Source organism: Copadichromis virginalis, linkage group LG20 (assembly GCF_057382275.1).
Source record: "Copadichromis virginalis isolate Kocher_CV1m ecotype Utaka linkage group LG20, C_Virginalis_male_GT1.1, whole genome shotgun sequence".
NCBI lineage: Eukaryota > Metazoa > Chordata > Actinopteri > Cichliformes > Cichlidae > Copadichromis > Copadichromis virginalis.
Window position 1 is genome coordinate 10249303 of NC_140637.1, and position 26427 is coordinate 10275729.

At 39.8% G+C, this 26427-nt stretch overlaps 1 protein-coding gene across 2 annotated transcripts in view; it reads right to left on the reverse strand.

Moving 5' to 3' along the window:
- ajap1 (adherens junctions associated protein 1) overlaps window positions 1-26427 on the reverse strand; it is a 53328-nt gene that overhangs the window by 12414 nt on the left and 14487 nt on the right. For both annotated transcript variants that reach the window (XM_085443828.1, XM_085443827.1), the window contains one exon: window positions 10127-10866. In XM_085443828.1, the coding sequence (XP_085299954.1) occupies window positions 10127-10866 (740 nt within the window). The remainder of the gene's footprint in view (window positions 1-10126; window positions 10867-26427) is intronic.

The window sequence follows — 26427 nt, forward strand, 5'->3', positions numbered from 1 at the left end:
TGGAGGGAGGGAAATTTGGCCTCTCTATCTAAAACTCATTGTGTCCTGGCAGTCAGCTTGAAAAATCACCTTTGGCAGTCACCTTGCTTTAGAGATACCCAGTTAGATTTTGTTTGGTCAAATCACTGCCAAACAAAGAGCAGCAGAGAGTCACACAGGCAGAGGGAGGAAGGAAGAGGAAATAGGGACATGAAGTGATACAAAAGGGAAGGGACTGCTGGCCTGTAACCTCTGTGGAGCTCCCATCAATGCTCCCAGCAAGGAATAAATGAGATTTTTCACCTTCATTGCTATGACAGTTTGATGAACATGTCAACAAAAAGAAGTACAATTAAATTAAATTTCCCCTTGCCACCTATTTTTAATAAAAGAGCGACAGCTTAGACACAAAAACTCTGGGGAGTCAATTAATGTGACGTTAATGCGTCATCAAAGCAAAAAGGTCAAAAGAACAAAAATACAGTAACATTTTTACAGATATATGTACACCAAAAATAACAGCCCCACCTTTACAGAGTGGTGGAGCATTGGAGAAAGAAAACTTCGCCTATGTCGGTGCAGCTCTAGATTGCCTTCTTTAAAAGTGCAAGATAACTGATAGGGGATTGTGAAGTCCAGGTTCTCTTCTAGTTTTAAACCATCAACCTTTCTCTTTATGTACATAGTTTATCTTCTCTAATTCTGGATGCCGTAGTTAGCTTTTCCTACCTGTTTTGCACCAAACATCAGGCACAGTCAGCAGCTAAACAGCCAGGCATTTCTCTCAGCACATTTCTTAGTGGACACAAAACTAATACCAGTGAATATGGGACTTTCAGTCTGCTCAAAGTGTCAAGCAAAAACATTTTATTGACATGTGTGCCATTACAATTGTATAAAAAATTTGGTGTTGTGTTTACTCTGCTGCCTCCAAGTGGAAAAACATCCACTTTTTACACTGTTGCTGCATTAATCTGAAGAATCACATCTCTAATCAGAAGATTTACTAATTTATATTTATAAGTCACCAATTTCTTGAGTTGTGGAGTGATGGTTATGGCTGTTTTTATGAAGGAAAATACAGTCACAGCAGTTCTCTCTAAAAATCCAGTATGATTTATATGGGTAAAACTCCTCAGCCGTCAGTGTCTTGAAATATCACTTTGGCTTAAAATGTTATGCACACAAATTGTTATTTTCCCTTATAGCTAACGGGTTATTAAATGAGATTAGATTTATTTTTAGCTTTTGAATAGTGGCAGTTGAGTCAGACCTGAAAGTGTAGCAAGAAAACAGCATGTTGACATGAAACAGCTGGCCTGGGATTGGCTCAACCCAGGCAAATGCTGACTGCAAGCTACAGGGACATCATTTATTTTGATAATATTAGCAGTAGTCTTTTTATTTGTTCAGTGGCATATCAAAATTTCTTCTTGTGCAAACACCATTCAAATCGTCTCCATGCACAAGGAATCTACTTTAGCCTTTCTAAACAGTAGTTGAGATGCAAGATCTGTCTGTCTGCTGTTTCATTCGTAAATTAGAATGATGCAACAACTCAATGGTGATGGTGCTACAAAGAAAATCAATATTTAATCACTGTGCATATGTATGAGTTATTGTGTTAATGTGAGTGTGTGTGTGTATACTGCATCGTCTACATGTAGTGGGTTTAGGCATTATTTGCAAAGTGATTTAGAGGTAATGGCACCAAAGCCCACGCAGTATTTGCTTAAAAGCACCTGAAAAATGTAGGAAAGGGTCCTCATTTGTAAACCAGACTTTTAGCTTATAGAGGTTGAGCAACCTCATTTCCACAGAGAGCAATGTGTGTTTGTTCTGGCATACCCAATACATGCCTATATAAACCCTCCAAGACTGAGCAAAACAGGTTAGGAGAGGGCTTCCATCAAAGGTTTGCCTACTGATAGCTAGAAACTGCCAATTAATGCTGGTGTCAAAGTGTCAGTCTAGGGCTGATTTCCACAGAGTCACCGAGCAATCTAAAATGCTCACTGAAGAAGCGGACAAGAGAGCTGAATGAGGAGCAGGGAGAGGAAGAAAGAGAGCGAGAGGGGGAGAGGAAGAAAGCTAAAGATCGGAAACAATTAGTCTACAGATCTTTTCTCTCAATGTCAAAAGCATTGCTGCATAAGTCAAGCTCAATGGCAAATGCAACAATCCATTGCCAAAAAGAAAAAGTAGCTAGAGTCTATTGCTCCAGTAAGGCCTTTTTTCCCACAAACATGCGCTCCTCTTCTGTCCTTCTCTGTATTAGAAACAGCAGGGAGCACACAAGAGCTCATCCTACAACAAACAAATGAAAATTACTGCAATTTTCAGGAGGGTGTAAAATGGCATTGCTACTGAGGCAGTTTCAAACAACCTTCTGAAAAATCTGTGTACTATCATGCTGGTGACAGGAGGCATTTTTGTAAACCAAACAAAAAGCTTAGCTGAACTGCTGACCAGGCGATTGGACCTAAAACTGGCAGGCAATACAATATCTCTCTCTCTCACTCTCTTATTTTTCCAACAAAACCTCCAAAAATAAAACAAATAAGAGTTTGGAGAAGTCATATTAAAAATTCTCCCTAAGCACTTTTGATTGACAGAACAATCTAACATAGCCAAAACAGTGTCTCGGTCAACATCTGTAGTCTTCTTCCTTGAGGCGGACGTGTCAAGCCACGGAGAAAGAGCTGGAGAAAACAGAAAGTGAAACAGCATCTGCTCAGTGAAGCCCGCTCAGCTCCTCTTGGCTGAGATTTCTGTAAATCAGGAACAGGGGGGTTTGACTCTGCACGCCTGTCGCCGGGCATCAGCATTTAAGTCCAGATTTAATGCTTGAGAAAAGGAGATTCATTTTTACTCACTTTATTGAGAGTCAATACAGAGAGTAAAGGCAACCTTATTGGATTGCCATGGTAACTGTTGGGAGAAGTGATTTCTCTCTGTCTCTATGTGTATCTCTCATTGTTGAAGAGGCTGCATTGTACGCCTATATGGGTGTGCACAGGTCAAAAATCTGCATTACAATGCTCGCCGCGCTGCCTTCTTTAAAAATAGATTGCTGGGATGCTTAACGTACATTTTACATGCTCTCACTTTGCTCCGTAGTGGATGTAAACTCCATCCACTTTACCCACACGTCCATCACAAACTTGATAGCGTGACGTGATTTGTTACCACATGGATCCGTTTAGTTTAAATACCTCGAATTCATACGCTGAATGCTGTTCTGTGCATTTTAAACATCCTCTACAAGCAACCGACAGGTCCGCACGGCTCAACGGGACCGTTCGGGAACACGTGGTGGCGTTCGATGGCCCAACATAACACTGCAACATTTAACCTTGCAACCCTCAGATCATCTAACAAGGCCCAAGTTATCAGTAGTGGCTTTGCTGACTGGAGTTTTAATCATCTCATATCCATAATGGAGCTGACAGCTCCATCTGCGTGGAATAGAGGGGGGTTGAAGTTGCTAGCAGCACAAACAACAGGAACAATCAGTGAGCATCTGGAGGCTCCACAGCTATAACACCCCCCCCCTCCACCCGCCTCCGCTCCCTACCCTCAGCTCCTCTATGATGGCCAGAGAGAGCAGGATCAACAGGAGCCTGTTTGCTTACAGTATCCCGAAAAACTCCAATCCAAACAAAGTAAAATGTGTAACATGCACAATGCTGGCATATTGTCTCAATACAAGAAACTACAGATTGCATGTTGGTGATTAACCACAAAGGTTATAATACTGTGAGAAAGCATTTAATTACATAATCATAAAAACCTACGGCTGCAAGCCAATAAAACTTCACAGGTGTTAAACGGATGCCCTGACAGATGACATGCATGAGAATAGTTCAATCTCTGTTAATGAGACAGAAGGCATGCGAAAGCTACTTCCTTCACACAGATTAAGGGCAACATTCACTTCTTTATCTCGGTCTAAACAATTTGGATTTTCACCAGTGCCAGAAAGAACCATCCCTTTTGTTGTCCTGTGCATCCACGCCAACAGCGAGTGGGAGTTAAGACACATAGCCTGTATTCAACAAGTGCAACTCAGTCAAGCTGCGGCAAGCTGTTGTGTACTTTCCCTGTGTCACTACGTAGCTGGTTTTTCTACCAACCCAAACTGGTTGGAGAAATGTCAGAGTAACTGACTGGATCCCACGGCAGGCGTGAGGAAATACAGCTCAAATGTTCATTTCTGGACACTGACATAAATATAGAAAGAAACAAGCTTTTGATGGTAGTTGGATCCAAATGAGCTGCAGTCTCTCAAGAATAATAAGGACTTCCAGAAAATCCAGAAAAGATTATGACAAAAAAATATGGGAAAAATTGACAGCAACAGTCAACGGTGCAAACAGTACAGAAAACTTTCTGCTGCATAAAAGCTCAGCGCAGTGCAATCCTGTGGCATAGGTGGGATTATTTTCAGGTTTCAGTATAGTTCTGTGAATTCTGCAGTCAGGATCAGGACAGTTTCCTTTCGCTTTGTGTGACCAAAATCAATGTTAGAAAAGCACAAAATATGAGCTCTGTTTTCCTCCTTTTGTGACTCGAGTCCCAATCGTCAACACAGGTGTAACTGCCTGTTGCCATGGTAATGGCAGTCTTAGGTTTGATTTAGCCTGGGGTTAAGTTGGAATTTTTTTTAATATCTGAAGACATTTCCGCTAATGACAGAATAAACCTGGTTTTCAAAGTGCTGTGGAGCTTGCTTTTCTACATTTTTTTCTATCCTTGTGGTCATACAGGTGCAACATGCGTTCAGAAATTCACCATCACCTGAAGTATTAATGATTTTATCGGAGCACAGTCAAGCAACAGAATGTAACATTCAGACTACTGTCGGAAAAAATCTACATTACTTCTATTTTCTTTCTTTTTTGATTTAAAAAAAAGGCTTTTTGGATACTTCCTCTATCACTGGCAAATCCTTGTGAATAAGAGAGCAGTCGAAAGTAGCTTCCTCTACTCTCTGCCACTCTCTGCTCTTTGCATTCATGTTTGACAGCGATTACACTCTGAAATGATTACAGTCATGTTACACACACGCCATATGGGATGACACCAAGTACATTCACGACTTGCGTTTGTGCAAGCATACAATATTCATGAGTCATAATGTGCATTTATTGCATGGCTGCATGTCTCTACTTGTACTGTGGTCTCATAGTCAGTGAATGCCTAAGCAGCAAAGATATAGACATTTTCTGAGCTGCTGAGCTAAAGCAACTAAGTGATTTAGTATAAGGAAGTTCATTTGTGATCTGAATATGTATCTAATTATTTTAGGAAACGTGCTACCAGCCCATGCTGCGAGGACCTTTTTGCCTTAGAAAGTCTATAGACTGCATCAACACTATAGATGAAGAGAAGAAGAAGGTACTGAAAGTAACTGCAAGGATGAATGTACCAAACAAATGAATATTTAATTAGTCAATAACTGGCTCTGTTAAATGCATAATTTCTAGACATCTTTTTCAGCTATTTTGCAGCTTCTTAGCAATCATTCAGAGCATTGCAGAAACCATTTTTGTAATTAATCATCCAACTTGAAATAACACTTCTGGCATTTTTAATAATTTAGATTTTTTTATAGAATGTCCGTGACCCTAAATTGTATATATATCGATGAAGATGGAGGGATGGATGGATGGCAGAACCCCGGAATCCAGAATGCATGCTATGAGCTAACTGTCATTCTCCATCGATACTTTAAGAATGCAGTTACTTTTGAGTGCCCTTGGTGCTGCACAGTGGAAAATGTGGCCCTCTCCCAATTTTTTTTGAGAAGAGCTGCCATCAAACTCAAAATGAGCTAATATTTTTTCTTCAATAAATAAAGGGCAGATTTTCTCAATTTAAACCTTAATTTTTTTTCCATTTTACACGGCATCCCAACATTTTTCAGAATTGGGGTTATACATGCTTATTGATACTGTGAATATAGGAAACAATCAAGCACAGGAGAATTACAACAGTAATTAAAAATGTTTAGTTTAGAATAACTTGGTTAGTAAACAGCATAAGTTGTTTAAATCCTCATAACATTGAAACTAATAGTCTCTTAGGTTCTTCTCATACTGGCTGCAGATGACTTGACCATGTTTTGAATGTGAACTGAAATGTGGCGGCACTTCCATGTACATGAAAATATTGTATCATTCACCTGAAATAACTGCCACAGTTAACTTAGCAGAGTGAGTGAAAGCTTCGAGGATGGCAAGGCACAACCACGGAGCGAAAAGTACATTCAGCAGATACCAGCTGGGTGCCAAATGCGCTTGAACTCTCTGCATGCATGCATGATGCATGCACAGTCTTTTGCACTGGTTATGCATTTTTCAGAGCAATGCATCTACATTGCATGCATGTGCACCAGCTTCTCTCCTACTCACTACTAACCTTAAATGGACTTCGACACAGCTCTGTTTAAGCACTGACATTTAGGTTGGTCTTGTACGAAAAATAACTTTCATCTAGGGCTGTGCAATATGACCAAAATCTCATATCCCGATATAAGAATTCTATCGTCCGATAACGATATAAATCACAAAAATGTAAGATTTTCTGTAAATTCTGTGAATCTCGGGCAGCTCGTCTTGCGGAAAGTGTTTCCAGCTGCGCGTCATTTAGCTGGAGTCTAGTGTTTTAACCTATGCATGAACCATACATTTTTAGACATAAGTTGTAAAGGCCGCCGTTTTCTTTGTATTTATTACACGGCGTGCTGCGGGGAAAAGCCTGTTCTAACGTTTGAGTCTAAGGTTTATTTTTTAGCACCTGGCGGCTCTTTTATAATTCTCATCCGTAGATAATCTGCTCTTTCACGTGATTCAGTTTATTTTGAAAAGTCTCAACAGGATCTTGAGCTTTATTGTGAAAGGTTTACGTGGAACATAAACAAGCGGACACGCGATGCTGTTACCGTCGTTGTTGCTAACCACAACGCATAAAAACAGGCTCTTGTCCGTCCGTAGTGTGGTTATATAAAATATAAGAGAAAGAGAGAACTTTAAGAAATTAATATAGCCACTACAGTGACCATCAAAACGATGAAAAAATATTGCTGTAAACAGTTTATTTTGCGACACCACGAAACAAACGATAGCGTAAAATGAAACGATAGACGTTTTTATATCGTCATCCAATATATCGAACAGCCCTACTTTCAGCAGTTATTTTGTGACAAAGCAGCCTTATGTCTTAGGCACTGACAGATTAGATGCCGTTGTTAGCATTGCTGTCAGATGATGTCAACTCATCTGCCTGTTGAAGTTAACATTGCATGCAGCGGGCAGGTTAGACACAGTAGACATCCGGAAGTGCAGTCATCCGGTTGTTCAGTCTGACGTCACTAGCCGTGTCTGGGTCTAAACTCCGCTGCAGGTCCATATATCAAACGATCACTATGGCATTACTGAGAGTTGAAAAACTGTCTAAAGTATTTCATCTTTAATAAAATGATCAGCCTTCTCCTCTACCAGGTGTAACAATTGAGTTTAACATCCAGGCATCCATGAAAACGGAATTTATGACATTTAACGGAGTTAGAAGTTAGCAGGGAGTTAGCTCGCTAGCTTCTATCTAAATACAATATAGCATGTCCTGACTGCGGGGTTTTGGAAACAAATTAAAACGTACAGCTCTGCTATCACTTCCAGCATAAATGAAGACAGAAAACTAAACAGCAGTGACGTTTGTAGAGTTACTGAAGTTGGGCTAGCTGGTATATAATGATGTGCTACGTGACCGCTAGCGACACAGCTATGTTAGCATAATATAAACAAGCTAACTTTTTTTTCCACTCGATAAAAGTTAACGTGAGTGTTCTCGGTGGTCAGGAACAAATGTAATCGCATGGCAGGATGCTGTAAAAGGACCAAACTTCAGCCAGGAGAACAACTGAGATAATCCATCCACAATACGAGGTTAGTCATTCATATACTGCTGCATGGGCTGGGCTGTAGTTACATCGTAAGGTTTTAAAAACTGAGCTTAAATAAATGATTAGCGGTAATAAAAGCCGAGGGAGGTCAACAGTGGTCGCTGACTGTTTTAGGAGCTTTTTGAGATCAAATAGAAGAAAATACATAACATTAAACATGTTAACAACACAAAAGCCATATTAAACGCAGACTACTTTAGACCCGGAAGTAGGATTCGTCGCGTCATCACTGAACAACCGGATAGATCTTAACCTTCTATGAAAGGATTTCCTGTGAGGGATAGTGGTAAGAGAGAAGGAGAAACCTAGATAAATTAAAATAAATTTTATTAACACTTTTCCCACTTTAACAGAATCAGTTTAAGTTTGCAAGTGAGAGGTTATCCCACTGCAAGTTTCATCAATCATGACTAAGAAATTTTGTATGCATCCACTAAGACAATTCAGAGATATGAGAGTAAGAGACAGGCATACAGTGAAGCGCCTCTCCATCTGCAATGCTTTCAATTCAGCAGCAATCCAATGCTGCACTGCTCGTGTGGTAATTACATCTTGCCTTGGGGCTAATATGAGGCAGAGGGTTAACGTGTTGTGAAGGCAGAGGGAAAATTTCTGCTGCGATTACACACCCACTCTTTGCTCTGAAACATGATTCTCTTCATCTGCTCTGATCAGACACAATGTGCTTATTGATACAATAATATTCAACCAGTTGGAGGGAGAAAAAGTCTCAACTCTCCTTTCTTATCAGCTCTCAGTTAGCTGTGGTGACTGATTTCCTCCAGGATACAAGCCATCATCTGAATCACAGGTGGTTTCACACTTACCTCCCAATCAAGAGAAAATGAAGAGATCACAACAACACTGACAAGATAATTATGTCCAGCCATTTCATTTTGCATGAGCTATATACAGTTCAATCACAGTGCAACTTATATGTATGCCACTAACACTCAAGGCTGTTTTGGGAGGCATCGTTGTTCCAGTATAGGGCTTGAACAGCACTGAGTAACAGCAAATAGTTCAAAGTGTTCATTATCTGAATACTCCCACTGCAGGATGAACTTTTCTTGATTCCTCTAACATTTATCATTGAAACTGAGTAAGTCCTTCCTTATCTTTGCATACTTTTATGACATTTTTGCTACTGCACTAAATGGGAAAACTTAATTTACCACAGTTATTGTTCCTAAGTTGTTAAAACATAACTTACATAGGTCATTTTAATAAAAAAAAAACATGTTCCTCATAGACATAATGACATACTAAATCTAATAAGCCCGGCAGGAGAAGATTGTGTTTCCACATTACAGAAGAACTGCCCATAAAAATCCTTGCCCATAAAATGCCCACCACCGGTATTTCAGACCTGAGGGCTACAATATAGTCGAGGGCATAGTCTGTCAGTATCAGCGCCTATATCTCTAAGCTGCAATATTATAGTCATGAAAGCAGATCATCAGATGTACAGTGAAAAGGTGATTATAGAGGCTTATAATCAAACAAACAACAACCTTTATTTATCACATAGACAATTAAACAGGGTACAACATGTAGTGAAATTCTTGCGTCCGAGCTGCGGACAGGCTGCAGACATAGCCGCGCCATTCCAGGGCTTTGTTTTAAGCATGGGGGGTCTAGCCAGGACCGTTACTGGCTAGACCAGTAAGGGTGGTAAATGTGTGATGGTCACACATTTAACCCCTTTTCAGTGTAAAAGCAAAGCTGTATATTTCAGATTCATTTGATTTTCAGTTTGTCAGAGAGTGGCCAATTATCCATAGATCCATTGGGGCTTAAACAGATTATGAATTTGTTAGGAAATGTCATTAACATACGTTTCATTCCTATAGAACCTGTTTTACGTGTGTATATATACCTGTAAACACAACTGTGGAAAACTTGTCATATCACAAAATAAAGCTCTGCAGAGAAAAGCCAATTCATAATTTATTTATAATGTTTTCAGAGCTGATTTAACAAATGTGTTACCTTTATCCGCTTAAGGTTCCCCTGAGAAATGTTTTATTAAAAAGACAACCTGCAAAGGAAAATCTAAGTAGCATGTTTGGACACTGCTGACTTGAAGAATTACCTTCACATCACTCTATGTTTGTCTGTTTAACAGTTACTGAGAGAAAAAAAACATATCTATATCTATATATATCTTATATCTCTTACCTGGTGTGTCCCCTGGTGGGTCTAGCTTTGGTGGTTTGACAGACTCCGTGTTGCTCATAGAGGACTTGGTGGTGCTCTTGGACTCTGTTGTGGTCACCACAGTGAACGTCCTTTGGGAGAGCCTGGTTGTAGTGCTAGTGGTTGTGGCCACTGTAGTAGTTGCAGCCCTGGTGGACGTTAAGTTTGGCTCCATTTTGCCATCATCTATGCTATCAGTCCCCGTGGGTCCCCAGTCAATAAATCCAGCCACTGTTGTAGTCCGGCCCTCCTGAGACTTGTCATAGCTGTCCCATTTGAGCTGCCTCCTGGTTCTAATTAACAACCTCCCGCTTGATAAAGCAACTGGAGCTTTTGCTAATACAGCCAAAGGATCGCCCGTCTCTTTTTGAGAGTATCTCAGCCGGCAATTCTTGCACGCTGCTTGTCCTTTGTGTGCTGGCTTCCAATGCTTTTGACCTTTAACTTTTGGCACTATTCCTGCCCTGCTGTCTTGGGGCGGAGGAACAGGGCTGAGGAGCCGGTGGGCTAACGGGCTCACTGTTCTCCAGTGAAGCATGTTAGGCTTATCCCAGAGGGGCTGCAAGCGAGGCCGTGAGCGAGGCACCGGTTTAGGCGTGAGTTTGATCCCCAGACCTTGACTGAGAGGGCTGCACACAGAAAAGTCCAAGGTAAGGTGAGTCATGGCTAGCAGGATCCACACCCGATGCCCCACACAGCTGCCTGGCTTCAAAGCAGACGGACTGCAAAGAGAGAGTAAATGAGAGGCAGCGTTTTAGATTTAGCACTAAATGTTAAAAAAATACAAATCAAATTTTCTCCGTCTCCCATCCTACCAAGTTTTAGCTCTTTTGTCAAGATGCACAGCAGTAATTATCCCCTATTTACACACTTAGCAAAGCTTAACTCCAAGTTCTGGAAAACACACCCAATTACACTATGATAATAATTAGCCTCGCAAAGTGATTCTTCAATAACAACATAAAGGTCAGACGCAGGGTAAACGTTGCAGAACATGGGAAAGATTCTGGAGTTGCTCTTTTCACTCTCAACTGTAACAAGCAGGGAGGGCGAAGCTGCAGATTCACATCAACCCAGTGATGATAACGACAACACACAAGGTCAGTCCTCGTTTAACTGATCATCATCATCATTTTCAGCATTATCTCCTCCAAAACACAAAGTCATCTGATTCCCAAAAGGGAAATCTGGTCGTGCAGAGAAACATCTAAGAAGGTTTAGTGTAACAATAATGGGAATGCACAAGTGAGCTTCACATATAACAGGTCTGCTTCGGTGTGTACATGCTGTTATTTTCAGTCGTAGATTCCTTCGCTCCTCTCTGCTGCTTTGGGAACTGTGAACTCCCGCTGGGTCCTGCCTTAAATGAAGAAGTTATGAACAAGGGCGCAAATTAAAAGTGTGGATCACGGTGCAATATTTTCAGATGAGGCATGATGACTACGTTGCAGAAAGCTTCACTTATATCACATGTGCGTACATTTTTTTCATATTTTATGATGTCCAAAAATAGATTTTGTCCCTAAGTAAACTTCACCTCTAGACAACATTAACTGCATGGCAAGGTGACAGACAAGCTGGCTGTTCGGGCTTGAGCCCCATAGCAGACTGATTCTAGAGACAACCTTCAGGAGCCCCTGGGACAAAGCTACACATTGAATCCTAAGGGAGGAACCTCATTATGGGCAGCTTTCATCTCTGCTGTCCTTGGCCAATTTAAACCCATACGGAGGACTTTTGTGGAGAAGTAATGATGGGTGGGAAAGTTTGAACGGGTCTGTCAACAGTCAGAAGCAGCATTAGACATCTTTTGATCATATAATCATAAAGTCTCTATCATGTTTCTATTACAGTTGTCCAAATAATCAACACTCAGCTACTAATCGATACAAAAACTACTACCGGATTAGATACTCATTTGCAACAGTCTCAATACAGACAGTACCATCTTTGCCTCCTCCAGTTGACACACAACTTTACCTTAAGCCATTTAACTATTATGCGACAGCCACATTAGCCATGGGTTATTATTCAATTCAGTTCAATGTAATTCAATTTTATTTATCTAGCGTCAAATCACAACAACAGTAAGGTAATAATACATACAGAGAAAACCCCAACAATCATATGACCCCCTATGAGCAAGCACTTTGGTGACAGTGGGAAGGAAAAACTCCCTTTTAACTGGGAGAAACCTCCAGCAGAAGCAGGCTCAGGGAGGGGCGGCCATCTGCTGCGACAGGTTGGGGTGAGAGAAGATGTGTTTATAGGATAAAAGACATGCTGTGGAAGATGCGAGAGATCAATAACAAGTATGATTCAATGCAGAGAGGTCTATTAACACATGTTGAGTGAGAAAGGTGACTGAAAATGAAATACTCAGTGCATCACAGGAATCCCCCTGCAGCCTACACTTATTGCAGCATAACTAAAGGAGGATTTAGGGTCACCTGATCCAGCCCCAACTATATGCTTTAGCAAAAAGGAAAGTTTTAACCCTAATCTTAACAGTAGAGATAGTGTCTATCTCCTGAATCCAAAACCATTATCAAAACAGTGTCTAGCTAAATCCAATAATAACAAAGTGACATTAATGTGGGAGCTAGGCAGTGCTTGTTGAATAGTATAACACAGTTATTTATACTTTAAGTGTTAAGGTTCCCTTTAAGTCCCAGATCAAAGCAGAGAAAAGTCTACTAACAGCGTGACAGAAACAGTGGCAGCCTACCTCACCAACTGCATTTGATAAGCAATGAAAATAGGGTGCTAAGTCACCAGCAGAAAAAAAGAATGAACTGGGATGTAGATAAATACATTTGCACATAACAATATTGTTTTAATCTATTTCTGCCTAATTCTTAATTTTCTACCCACTGATGGAAAATGGTATTGAGTATTTGTCGAGTGTAAAGTTCTAGTATCATGATGACCCTACTAACTATACTACGGTGACATTTGATGAGACAAACTAAACTTTTTAAGGTTGTATCTACAATTGCTTTGATCATAAACAATGCTTCTTACAAGCACATGTACACAAATAGGACAAAATAAGTACAGCGTGCCAAGAGCCTTGCTAAATCATTTCTACTCACTAAGAATACCAATTTTTAAAAACAAATTAAATGTATATTTCACAGACGACGGTACATATGTCAGTCCCCATACATTTAATCTCCGCCTGACCCTCTGCATAGATTGTTGCCTCGAATGTAAAAAACAAGAAGAGAAAATGTGGTTTTTGGATTTGAGCTATAAACAAGGTTCAAAGCGCTTCAGTGGCATAAAAACATATTAAAAGATAAAACCGTTGCTGCCTGGCAGTAATATTATAACACTGCTTGTCACTTGAGGTGAGCTTCACACTTTTTGAACTTGTTCAATTATAATTCAAAGGTAATCCAGCATGCTAACTAGAGACCTTTACAATTATTATGTAGACAGGCTGCCCATGAAGAATGACAACAGGCTTTTATTATCACCAGCGTTCCATTTTTAAGGTGTGAGAGACCAGCCGACCACTAACTGATAAATAATTTAGAATGACATCTTAATTGAGCTGTAAATGGTGACTGATGTGGTCAGGAAAGAGCTGTGACAAGGTCATTTGATTTTTGACAGTTAAAAATATGGATAATAATTTGTCTTGTGAGTGTTTTGGCCTTGACCTCAGACTGAGACCTTGGCACCTGCTCAACCTGCACACTTCAGGTGAGTAAATTTTAACACTCCAATCCAAATTATGGCAATACATGATAAGGAAAATGGCTGTTAGGAATATTATTATTTTACAGCATGGAAAAATGCGGTGTAAACATTTTTTGACCATGTTTGTTTGCTGTACCTCAAACATGATCAGAACAATGTAAGCAAAAATAACCCTGAGGAGAGATGCCTACAAAAGGCAGCAGAGAGGACTTTTATGATCTCAGTCACGCAAGTCTCTGATATGATTGAGTAAGATGGAAGTGTTGTTCTTTTTTGCCAGCGGTACATAAGTGAATAACAACCACAGACAACAAATACTGAGCTCATGCTGGGTATTGAACTTCATTCATTAGGGAGTGGTAGGTAACTTTTGTATGTTATTCATTGTCAACTGAACATTGAGAGCACAGATGCAAACATTATTCCTAAAATAAAAGGAACTTCTTTCTGTGCCTGCACCATCTTTAGTATCACAGCTGTGGCTCAGGCGCTAGAGCGGGTCATCTGCTAATCATTAGGCTGGCAGTTCGATCCTTAGCTCCTCCAGCCTGCATGTTTAAGTATTCTTGGATAAGATACTAAACCCCGAGTTGTCCAGTAGGTTCGCTTAATCATTCTTAATTACTTTGAAAAAAGAGGAGAGCATTATGTATAAATGGACCAAAATGCTTTGAACCATAAGGAGGAGGACCTATAAGAAGTCAACTATAGGCTGATTAACTTCATTGTGGACTTCAAGGTTTATGTTTTATTAGCCTATTTTGACTAAACTGTCTGATCAATATTAAGAAGCAAAACCATAACTTTTTAAAAAAGTCACACCCAGTGTTTTATATAAAGTAGCTATAATGAGAGATCTTTAAAAAATACTGTTATTACTGCTCTAAAATTTATCTAAAATTAAGCAGTGTTCATAAACTTGATTCACTAACATGCTGATGTATTTTCACTTGCCTTTCATTCACATACCTTCTACACCGTGAAGCAATGTTGGTGTTGAATTAGACAGAAAAGGAAAAAAAAGTTACAGCAAGAACAACACATGCTACAGATAAATTTCCTTCAACCGATGTTTTCTAAGAACAGCACTTGCATAATTTCAGAATTGCTAATACTCTTTGACATCCTGCATAATGAAAATATAATCTACAAGTATACCGCACAGATGGCGGAATAATTGCAGTTTTCACAGCATGAACATACCAGATTGCTTTCTGGTTGGATTGTGTGTCTGGTGTCCTATTTTATGAGCACATGCTCTATCATACTGTCAATGCTAACTTCAGAATATAGGTAAGCCTTGCCGATATGGCAGGAAATCTCTTTAGTAGAGCTTGTGACATCTAATGACTCTCTAATGAGTTTCTCGAGCACCTTCTTACATGCAGTCTTTGCACAAGAAGGAGTATCTCATGCACATGTTTACTGGAGACTTGGTGAAGTTAACCGAAAGCCAATTTAAATGCATTATTCAGGCATCATTCAGTGACCCTACGGGATACTTTTTAGTCCTGAATCTCAGTATGCCAGCCCCATTTTTGAACCCAGACATACAGGGAATGAAATTGCTTTGTGAAGTTACGGACCAATCCGTTAATTAGCATGTCTGCTGGCCTGGAGGACTCAGGTTTGAAGGTCAGCGAAAGACTTGCTGGAATGATGATTTTAACCAAGACTTGACAGACAGCAGATGAAAGAGGTACCTTGGGATTCTGTTCGCAGATATATCAGGCAAAACAAAATTGCTGTGCATAGCACGTAGACACATTCCAGGAGTTTCTACCATTATATTACACATAAAGCACAATATGTTTTGTAAACAACATATTTGCTGCTATCCTTCACTGCTTCTTGTACCTTATCAATCCAGCAACTGTGGTTCTTGCTATATGTGTGGACTCTAATTACACTAAAATGCAAGAAATGGAAGGAACGTGTGTGTGTGTGTGTGTGTGTGTGTGTGTGTGTGTGTGTGTGTGTGTGTGTGTGTGTGTGTGTGTGTGTGTGTTTCAAGCCTCTATCATCCTTAACCAAACTCAAGTGATGTAGGATTTCAACAGAAACTCTGTGATGTAACAGTGTATGTAAGATGTGATATTTTGGAGCAATATATTTAGATTACCAAATATGAAAGAGCGCTGGAGGAAGGTTCACCAAGCTTGACTTCTCACTCTGCTCGTTGCCAGTTTAAGCTGTACTATATTCAGTAAATCTACTTCCAACTTATTCTGCAGCTTTTTACAAATGCCACAGTCGGGGGGGTGGTGTGTGTGAGTGAGTGTGTGTGTGTGTGTGTGTGTGTGGGGGGGTTATCTTTGACAGGCACACCAAATTAAACAGATGATCTATAAGCACAAAATCACAGTCAGCCACAAATATATTATTAGTAAACCATACATAAGCTTCCAATGTGCAAATGCCAAAAAGGTCATCCGAAATCTAACAACAAATGTCAAAGTGAAGACTTTGCCAGCAGAATTTCAGCACACAGCGTGACTGTCTCACTAACACTGGAACTAAAATGAATTTTTCGTTATTCTTTTCCGATTTTCTGTCACTTTCTTCTTCAAAAGCCAATGCAGTGCTGTTGCGCAAAACAGGAAAACATTACAGAGAGTAATCCATTGCGTACGGCACTTAATACCATTTACCTGTCCTTGAAACTGGAAACCTCGCTTAACCAACATAATACCATCAAAAGACCAAAATGAATGAAGAGTAGCCTTTGAAGTCTGTGAAAAAGATTCACGGCATAATCCTGAATCAAATGCTTAAGCAAAGGGTGTGAGCGGTTAATAAAAAAAGACCATTCATACGGGCCATTATGCCTCGCAGACACAGCGTCTGCATCCTATATGTCAGATTGTTGACATGAAAAGTGGACTACTGTGGTGTGTGCTTGACCACTGGTTTTCCCGCCTATTGTTTTTTACTCTTTCATGGTCTGTGAACTCAGGCAGAGCAGCGTTTGCGGATTCTTGCTTTCAGCAGCACAGAGACTATGGCACTCTAAAGTAATTACATTTCCTTTCCCCTTATACAAGCATATGTTATGTGGGCTTAGCTGAAGCATCATATAGAGATGCTTAAGCAGGTCTGTGTTAAACTGAATTTATGCAAATGTTAGATTTATCATGTTGTTTAAAACTCTGTTACACTCTCTGCACCAGTAGTCTGCATTACCAACACTGAAAATGCTTCAAAGATCAGGAAATGGTGTAGTATATGTACCGTATATATGTATATACAGTGGCTTGCAAAAGTATTCGCCCCCTTGAACTTTTCCACATTTTGTCACATTACAGCCACAAACATGAATCAATTTTATTGGAATTCCACGTGAAAGACCAACACAAAGTGGTGTACATGTGAGAAGTGGAACGAAAATCATACATGATTCCAAACATTTTTCACAAATAAATAACTGCAAAGTGGGGTGTGCGTAATTATTCAGCCCCCTGAGTCAATACTTTGTAGAACCACCTTTTGCTGCAATTGCAGCTGCCAGTCTTTTAGGGTCTGTCTCTACCAGCTTTGCCCATCTAGAGACTGAAGTCCTTGCCCATTCTTCTTTGCAAAACAGCTCCAGCTCAGTCAGATTAGATGGACAGCATTTGTGAACAGCAGTTTTCAGATCTTGCCACAGATTCTCGATTGGATTTAGATCTGGACTTTAACTGGGCCATTTCAACACATGGATGTGTTTTGTTTTAAACCATTCCATTGTTGCCCTGGCTTTATGTTTAGGGTCATTGTCCTGCTGGAAGGTGAACCTCCGCCCCAGTCTCAAGTCTTTTGCAGACTCCAAGAGGTTTTCTTCCAAGATTGCCCTGTATTTGGCTCCATCCATGTTCCCATCAACTCTGACCAGCTTCCCTGTCCCTGCTGAAGAGAAGCGCCCCAGAGCATGATGCTGCCACCACCATATCTGACAGTGGGGATGGTGTGTTCAGAGTGATGTGCAGTGTTAGTTTTCTGCCACACATAGCGTTTTGCATTTTGGCCAAAAAGTTCCACTTTGGTCTCATCTGACCAGAGCACCTTCTTCCACATGTTTGCTGTGTCCCCCACATGGCTTGTGGCAAACTGCAAACGGGACTTCTTATGGTTTTCTGTTAACAATGGCTTTCTTCTTGCCACTCTTCCATAAAGGCCAACTTTGTGCAGTGCACGACTAATAGTTGTCCTATGGACAGATTTCCCCACTTGAGCTGTAGATCTCTGCAGCTCGTCCAGAGTCACCATGGGCCTCTTGGCTGCATTTCTGATCAGCGCTCTCCTTGTTCGGCCTGTGAGTTTAGGTGGACGGCCTTGTCTGGGTAGGTTTACAGTTGTGCCAAACTCCTTCCATTTCTGAATGATTGCTTGAACAGTGCTCCGTGGGATGTTCAAGGCTTGGGAAATCTTTTTGTAGCCTAAACCTGCTTTAAATTTCTCAATAACTTTATCCCCGACCTGTCTGGTGTGTTCTTTGGACTTCATGGTGTTGTTGCTCCCAATATTCTCTTAGACAACCTCTGAGGCCGTCACAGAGCAGCTGTATTTGTACTGAAATTAGATTACACACAGGTGCACTCTATTTAGTCATTAGCACTCATCAGGCATGTCTATGGGCAACTGACTGCACTCAGACCAAAGGGAGCTGAATAATTACGCACACCCCACTTTGCAGTTATTTATTTGTAAAAAAATGTTTGGAATCATGTATGATTTTCGTTCCACTTCTCACGTGTGCACCACTTTGTATCGGTCTTTCACGTGGAATTCCAATAAAATTGTTTCATGTTTGTGGCTGTAATGTGACAAAATGTGGAAAAGTTCAAGGGGGCCGAATACTTTTGCAAGCCACTGTATATATTAAAAACACTATAATTTTATTTTACTCACAGTCTGAATTCTCTGAGTGTCAGCTAGATTAATTCTTTTAGTTTATAAACATCTCAGTCTAAAGTCACACTTTCAAATTCCTTTAATGGTCAAACAAAATAAAACATTAATAAAATAAAATATTTTCAAACATCAGGTTAGTTGCATATTTTGTTTTTTCCGTCGACTCACTTGAATTGGCACAAGACAAACTTTTCCCACTAAGAGGCGAGACCCTAGACTACCATGACCTGGATGAATGAGAACCTACAAAGGCACTAATAACCAACTCAGCTGATAAAAACAGTATAAACTGGGTGGAAAGCAAATCTGAAAGCTTAATAATTGAACTGGTACATTATTAAAATTTTAATAGACGTGTGCACATAATGAGGTCAATAAATACATAAATGATGGGAGGAGCTTGCATTTTTAGAGGTTTTTTAATAACATTAAACTGTAAGTCAGTCTGTGCATCATCATTATCTTCTTCATATTTGCAGTATTATTTTGTCAAATTCTTTTAAGGATTTCAATGCAATGCCAGATTTGCTGTATTAAATATGTCAAACGACCACAATCTAAATAAATAATCTAATGACAGTCAGCATCGTGACGGTTTTTGGGCCGGTTACAACCACCATTTTATCCGAGTGAAGAGGAAACTCATCACATCCTTACGGCTTGCAACATGTCAAGCATCTTGAAAAAGGAGAGCAGTGCCCGGTGCCTGATGATTCCGCTCTTTCCCTAGAAAAGATCAAAGTAGTTGAGTGCTGTGTAGGCTATTATGCGCAGCAATTCTGCAAACCATTTGCCAGTGGGACACGGATAAGCAAAGAAACAAAGGGCAGGAAACAGCATCTGTGAATGAGGCCAACTTTAAAGGCTCTTCTGAAGCCTTTTTATAATGCTTCACAGAGCCTCGATGTTTTAGTAATCAGAAGAAGTCAAGCTTAACAGAGAGTGATAAAACAGTTAAGAATACATTAAAGTGATACTACACACAGACTATTTTAAAAAGTCTAAATTTAGAGGAAAATTTCTTCCTTATAGTGTACTTAAATTATCGTCATGAGAGTACAAGGACCTAGTAAAGGATTATCTGACTCTTTGAACTCATCCTTTTCACCCTGTTAGACCCAGTAAAACAAAACTATTATCTCTGAAGCTAATCAGATATTGCCCCTAATTGTCTCTGCGCACTATCTCTGGCCCATTTCTTGGTTCATCATCACACTGTGATCACTTGTGCGAAGTAGGTCTTAATTAGAACTTGTTGGGAGTTTGCAGATCTGAGGCCTCAGCAGATGGGCTTCCCACCTGAGGGAGGTGAAAAAGGCATGCCTTCTTCAATCCCTTCAACCTGGATCCCCAGGCTGCCATCCATAGAAATTTGATCAGCATGGTCTTGACAGCCCTGCCACTGAGTACACCTAATTTTCTTGGCTGGCCATTGAAAGGTGCCTTATTGAAGGTGACTCCACCTCTGCTGAAAATCTGGGTGGAATGGCAGACGCTATATGCCAGACAAGATTTAGACTGAACCAGTGGTTTCCTTTCCTTTTTTATAACCTCTCAGTGGGGCTTTGCATGCCCCAGGAAAAGTGCTCCAATTCAGCCTTTTGTGAACAATCTCAAGACTACAAAAAGTAACTGGTGTTATACAGGGTAGCACAAGCAATTTATAGAGTATTTACACGTTGAACTATGGTATTCATGTGTCTCCCACACACTTCTAAAAACAGCACCTGTAAATACACACACACACACACACACACACACACACACACATATATATATACACTGGGGGGGTTCACCAGCTACAGTTCAGAAAGTTTCACAATGCAGTGGGTGGTTTTCCCTGGTTGGACCAAGCAGGCGCAGCAAGCGGTTAAAATGAGACTATGAGCATAAACTGGAGGACAACATCTCAGCATCATACTTGTTTTTAACTAACTTGACTTTTCTTTTTTCATATTGTTCCCCGAGACAGAACCCTTTGGCTGGGCAGAGGGAGTCGGGGTAGTGGTGGAGGTTGTGTGTGCCTTTTTTTATTGGGTTCTTTAAAAAAACATAATAATAATGTTTGTAGAGAGCAGAAGCTGTAACAGAAAATCAATAAAGTATTCCTAATATAATAATACATGTACATACATACATACATACATACATACATACATACATACATACATACATCCTAATAATACATGTCTCAACTTTGTATATTTTTATATATTTTATTTATTGTTTGTAAAATATGTGTACACACACACACACACACACACACACGTAGAAAAATATTTAGTATACACATCCAGAAATGCATATACTATTATATATTGTGCATATATTTATTAGTTTCAGATGTAGCCATTCTTGTATTTTGCACAACTCTGTTGCTTGTGAAGCTCGCACACAAGAATTTCACTCACATGTGCTGTACCAATGTACCTGCACATGTGATGTGACAATAAAAGTGATTTGATTTGATTTGATTTGATATCGCTGAATAAGGTATTCAGTAGCATCAGCTCAAGGATTTTAGGGAGATTTTATTGCACTTAAGGTTGTGGTCATCTTCAGTAATCTCAAATTAGCAGAGTCCTACATACAGCTACAGTGAAACATGTAAACACTGCACAGAAATTTGGTAATAACATACAATAAGATATATTTTGAATCTTGTTAAGTCAGCAGCCTCCTCTGCTGACTTTCCCGACCACTGTATCTTGGTCAAAGACTGATTTTTGTACTTTTATTGCGCTTTCTGGTCTCCTGGGCCTCATTTTGATTACTCCCACCTGCCATTATCGAGACAACTGAAAGTAGATACAGTTGCAGGTAGTTAAATCTCAATCTGTGTGCTCTTCTTGAACATTGTCCCTTAGATGCCTCAGCATGGTACAGAAGAACTACACACTGGCAGTTTGACCCTTGGGGACATATATAATAGTAAAGTATCTGATGAATACTGAAGTTGAGCTGTACATAAACAGCAAACTATAGGATACGCCACACCTTCAAGTTTTCAATTTGTAACAGAATTTCGTATTTGATAGTATTTATCAAGATGATATCCATCCGTTTTCTTCCATGAACCTGAGTGGTGTGGCTGGAGACTATCCCAGTTGTCATAGGGTACATCCTGAACAGGTCACCGATCTACTGCAGCGCTATCATAAAGCCAATCACACACCTTCACATCATGCCAGCTAAGAATCACCAATTAATGTAACATGCATGTTTTGGGAGGAAGCCAGAGTACCTAGAGTGAAGCCAAGTAGAGAACATGGAAACTGCACACAGAAAGGCCCAAGCTGGCAAGCAAATTTGAACCCAGGACTGCTGTGAGGTGATGGTGCTACCCACCACAACAACATGCTGCACCATGGGGAAACTGGCAACGTTTAATCAAGTTTTTGATCGCAATTTGTATTCAGTTATGGATATCCACAAACATTTGCTTCTCAGTTGGAGTTTATATCTCTTATGTAAAGACATCATTTTGCCATAAATGTTTTCTTGTTAAGCCTTATTTTAAAAAAAATTCAATATTACCTCAAATGAATCTGTGGAATACGCAAAGTAATATAACAACTTCGTTTAACTAAGGAGCTTGTAAAGAAAAGGTATTTCAGTCCTACTGAGAGCTTTCCATTAAGAGGGTCATTGACCAACGATTGATCGTGTGCCTCAACACATGAGCCAAGGTGTGAAAAAGGGTGTGGGTCATTATCACCAGAGTTTTCAGGTGAAACTATTATGAGACCTTGCCTCAATATATCATGAGACCTACTGAGCTCAACTGACGTATGTGAGTGGGTGTTGTTAAGGCCCTGGAAAGGGATCTCAAAACTGGATTGTAGGTGACATCTGTCATAGGCCATTTCCAACTGTTAAATATTTTCTTTGGTGAAAAGGTTTTTTTTTTTTTTTTTAACTAAAACATTTCCATAAAAAGGCACCTCTTTATCCATGATTTATGCTTTGTGTTAAACTGCTGTATTCTAACCACTTTCAGATACTTCAGCTTCTAGGCTAAAGCAAACAATAGAACTGAGCATAACAGCACAATGCAGATTAGTCAGCATGTCAAGTTTGTAGACTGTGTTTACACTGATCGCTTTTTCGGGTTTCGATGAAGGTCCCTAGGGGTTTCCTGTTTACATTAAATGTATCAACAAAAAGGAGGTATTTGTTGACACATTTATTATTCATGGTCATATACTCATTCTCCCAACACTGTTATAATAGCTACTGTAATGTTTGCAGAGTAACACCAGGTTATTATCAGTCAGTGAATTAATATCTTATGTCTGTGCAATTAACTTTTTCCCTTAGAAGCATTAATTCTGGTATTGAGTCCTTTAACATTATTTATAACCAAGTTGTCTGAAAAACATTACACGGTCATGGCTTTTTGCAAAAGCCTGCAGGGGATTTGTGGATGGTTCATACCTTAAAAGTCATACACTTTGGGGCAACTATTAAGTCGCTCCAGTGGCTATGTTGCTAGATTGAACAACTTTAAAGGATTATGGATTGAGAACACACCAAAGACAGTGGGATGCTTGTGAGCGCTCATACAGTCTGTTTCCAGTCATTCAACCTTCCCCAATTCGACCAGCCCCAAGCACAGCATGTCCACACGAGAGAGAAGATTCTTAAAATAGAGATGGGAGTATATGGAGTATGCATTTGAATTACCCTAAGAGAGTGACAGAGATGGAGAAAGAAAGGAGAGAACAGGGAAGGAGCTGTGTGGTAGTCTTACCCCTCTGGGGGTAAAAACTCTCTGATAACATCCAGGCCACAGAACAAGGACGACTTACTCTAAGGGCAATGCACATAGGTTTGCAGACTGGATGCACTGGCAAAGCTAGCTGCATTTGACTGCTGTATCAGATTACAACAGGGCCTTATTTACTTGCAAACTGAATATTGATAAATTCTAGATTTACATGAACATGTTATTGGCATATTGGCATTGCATTGTGGCTCAGTTAACCTAAAATCTTTATGTGGTAATTATAATTGGTTGTTATTATTGTTTTGGTCACTGCTGACCTCACAACACAATATCACTATCTTGGTAGTGAACTTAACTTGTCTATAGTCACCAAACATCAAACAATCCTTTGCCACAGAGATCACTGGCCAGGTAGGACTGATAGAAATGTATAACATAAAATGTATCATGCACTGTCACATTATGCTAACAGACCTCCAGTTTCAGTAGTAGTAATAAGAGGATTAATGTCATTTTAGCCTCACAATAAAAACCACAAGTGGATGAAGCCCTGGGGAGCTAAAGTGCTGCTTAATCTCCCCAAAGACTCAATTCTGACCTCTAGAACATGAAAAACAATGCCGACACACATTAAATAATTCCATCACTCTCACACTGGGAATTGACGTGCTTTCCTACAGAAAACACAAATTTACAATGAATGGAAATGACTGACCCTTCTAGGATTAGCGAGGTAAAACATGTCTTTTTTTTCAGCTGCAGCGCACTGAGAAACAAGGGCACAATAACATTCCCTATTTGCCCTTCCCAGTTCCATTAATTCCAGCATGTAGCTTTAAAAGAGTCTGACCCAGAATAATCACTGTGTTCAAGAGGAGGTCAGCAGAGATGTCCTGTGCAGCTGAAACCGCCTCAAGTTGGGAGGCTCAAAACAACTGGCTCTCTCTGTAAAACAAAGGCGCTACTGGAGAAGACACCACACATGATCAAAACAAACTTACAAATATTTTTAGTGTTGTATTTCAGAATTTCTCACAGTTTTACTGAAGAATCAAACATAAAGTCCAATCATTAGGAGGATAATCCGACAACAATGAGGGGGGAGTCATCATGGAAAGCTTGCTAAGATAAGATGATAAAAAAAATCAAGCAAAGTTTTTTTAAACTTGAAACTGTGAAATTTTATCCACATGAATGCCAGGACCAAAGGTTTGGCAGCATCGCACTCTGGGGTATTTACTTTAATATTTATCAATATGATCAATGTTATACACTTCCCCTGTCAAGGTGAGATTTTTAAGGGAGATACAAGATAAGAAATTACAGCTGACAATGACATATTCTGACGTTGGGGTATGAAACATGAATGTCTGGCTGCTCTCACGGCACTCGTCCAAGAATAAATAATATTTCAAAGTTGGGAGGCTTACAGAGTTAATCTTACAATCAAAGTTTGCTGATTCAAAGTCAACAGGCTCCGTTGACACAAACTGCAATTTTACCGTGCAGAGCACTGGATTGCTGGACCACCACTGTGTGATCAGAAAATAAGAAAAATAAGCTAATCACTTGAGGCAGCAGTTGACCTGCAAATGCAGCGTTCTCCGAGGTAAAATTACTGTGTTGACAAAGTCCAGTGACTTTAGAAGGCGATTACACCGATTGTGAAATGGTCATCTGACGGCAAGGCAGAAAAATGTTTTACAGCCTGTTTTAAATATAGCCTAAGCCTAATCTAATATTGATTTCTGTAAGTGGGTGGCTAAAATACACGCCTACATCAATACCTTGCTTTATCTCCATATCTGTTTGAGGGCATGCCAACAGTAGGTAATATTCTGACTATGGATAAGTACCTTATACAATCCCACTTCAAGAAAGCAAAGGAAGTTTGGAGTGGAAACAGTTTAGTCAGCTAAGCTTTTATTTTTTCTAAACCCTACAATCAAATTTATAAAATGTTTCCTGTTAGCTGTAAGTTTCCTGAAAATTCCAAATGCTCCAGAAAGACAATTTGACAGGGTTAAAACACATCCTGTGATAATTTTTTTTGGCTCATTTTAGACAGATTAATAAAAGTGCATGAAAGATTTAACATGTTGCTTTGACTTATAACCAGACATACAGTTGGCTTTTTATGTAGAACTTGAATCAAATCCTGCTCTCCCCCAGCAGAAGACGCAGAGCAGACAGGCTCACATCAGCAGCAGGTGGAAGATAAAAGGAAAGGTTGAATGATTACAAAGCCAGTTTCATGTAAAATTATGAACCTTTTTAAATTTTGTTTTGATCCATGTGTGTAATAAAGAGGCTCTCAAACCTTCATATTCCCCACTGATAAAATTAAGCTTCTAATGTTTGAGGCTTTTTTGAATCATTGGTGGAACTGCACTTTTTTACTACTAGTCGTGAGTAAAAAATGAAGGCATAATAGTGCCGTATTTTGCGTGGTGAGATTTTATTGATATAAGGACACCAAATATCGATATTTTATTCAATGCAATAAAATACAACAAACAAGAGGCCTCGTCTCATGCATCACGATCCTGAGATAACGTTCGCTGAGAAAACTTGCATTAAGTCAACTCAACGGAAAATCCATCCGACAGTGGACACGCTTAGCTTGATGAAGTTGGACCGACTGCTATCAGCCTCAGAGAGCTTGTTGACAATTTACAAATAATTGTTGTCTAATTTATAAATCCACAGATTGGCAACACATGGACATCAGTATGAATGAGTCTTTGTCAATGAGCAAAACTTACAGGAATCAATTCAGCTGGCTGTCACATCGCTGTATTCTGGTTATATTCCTATAGAACAGGAAGGTTGTTGAGCACAAATGTGGTAGTTAAATGTGAATCTCTGTAGATTGCAACAGATATGTGACTTTTGATGGTTTATCACGGTTAACTGGTGTATTATTGGAAAAAGATTGCATGTAAGTTCCAATTAT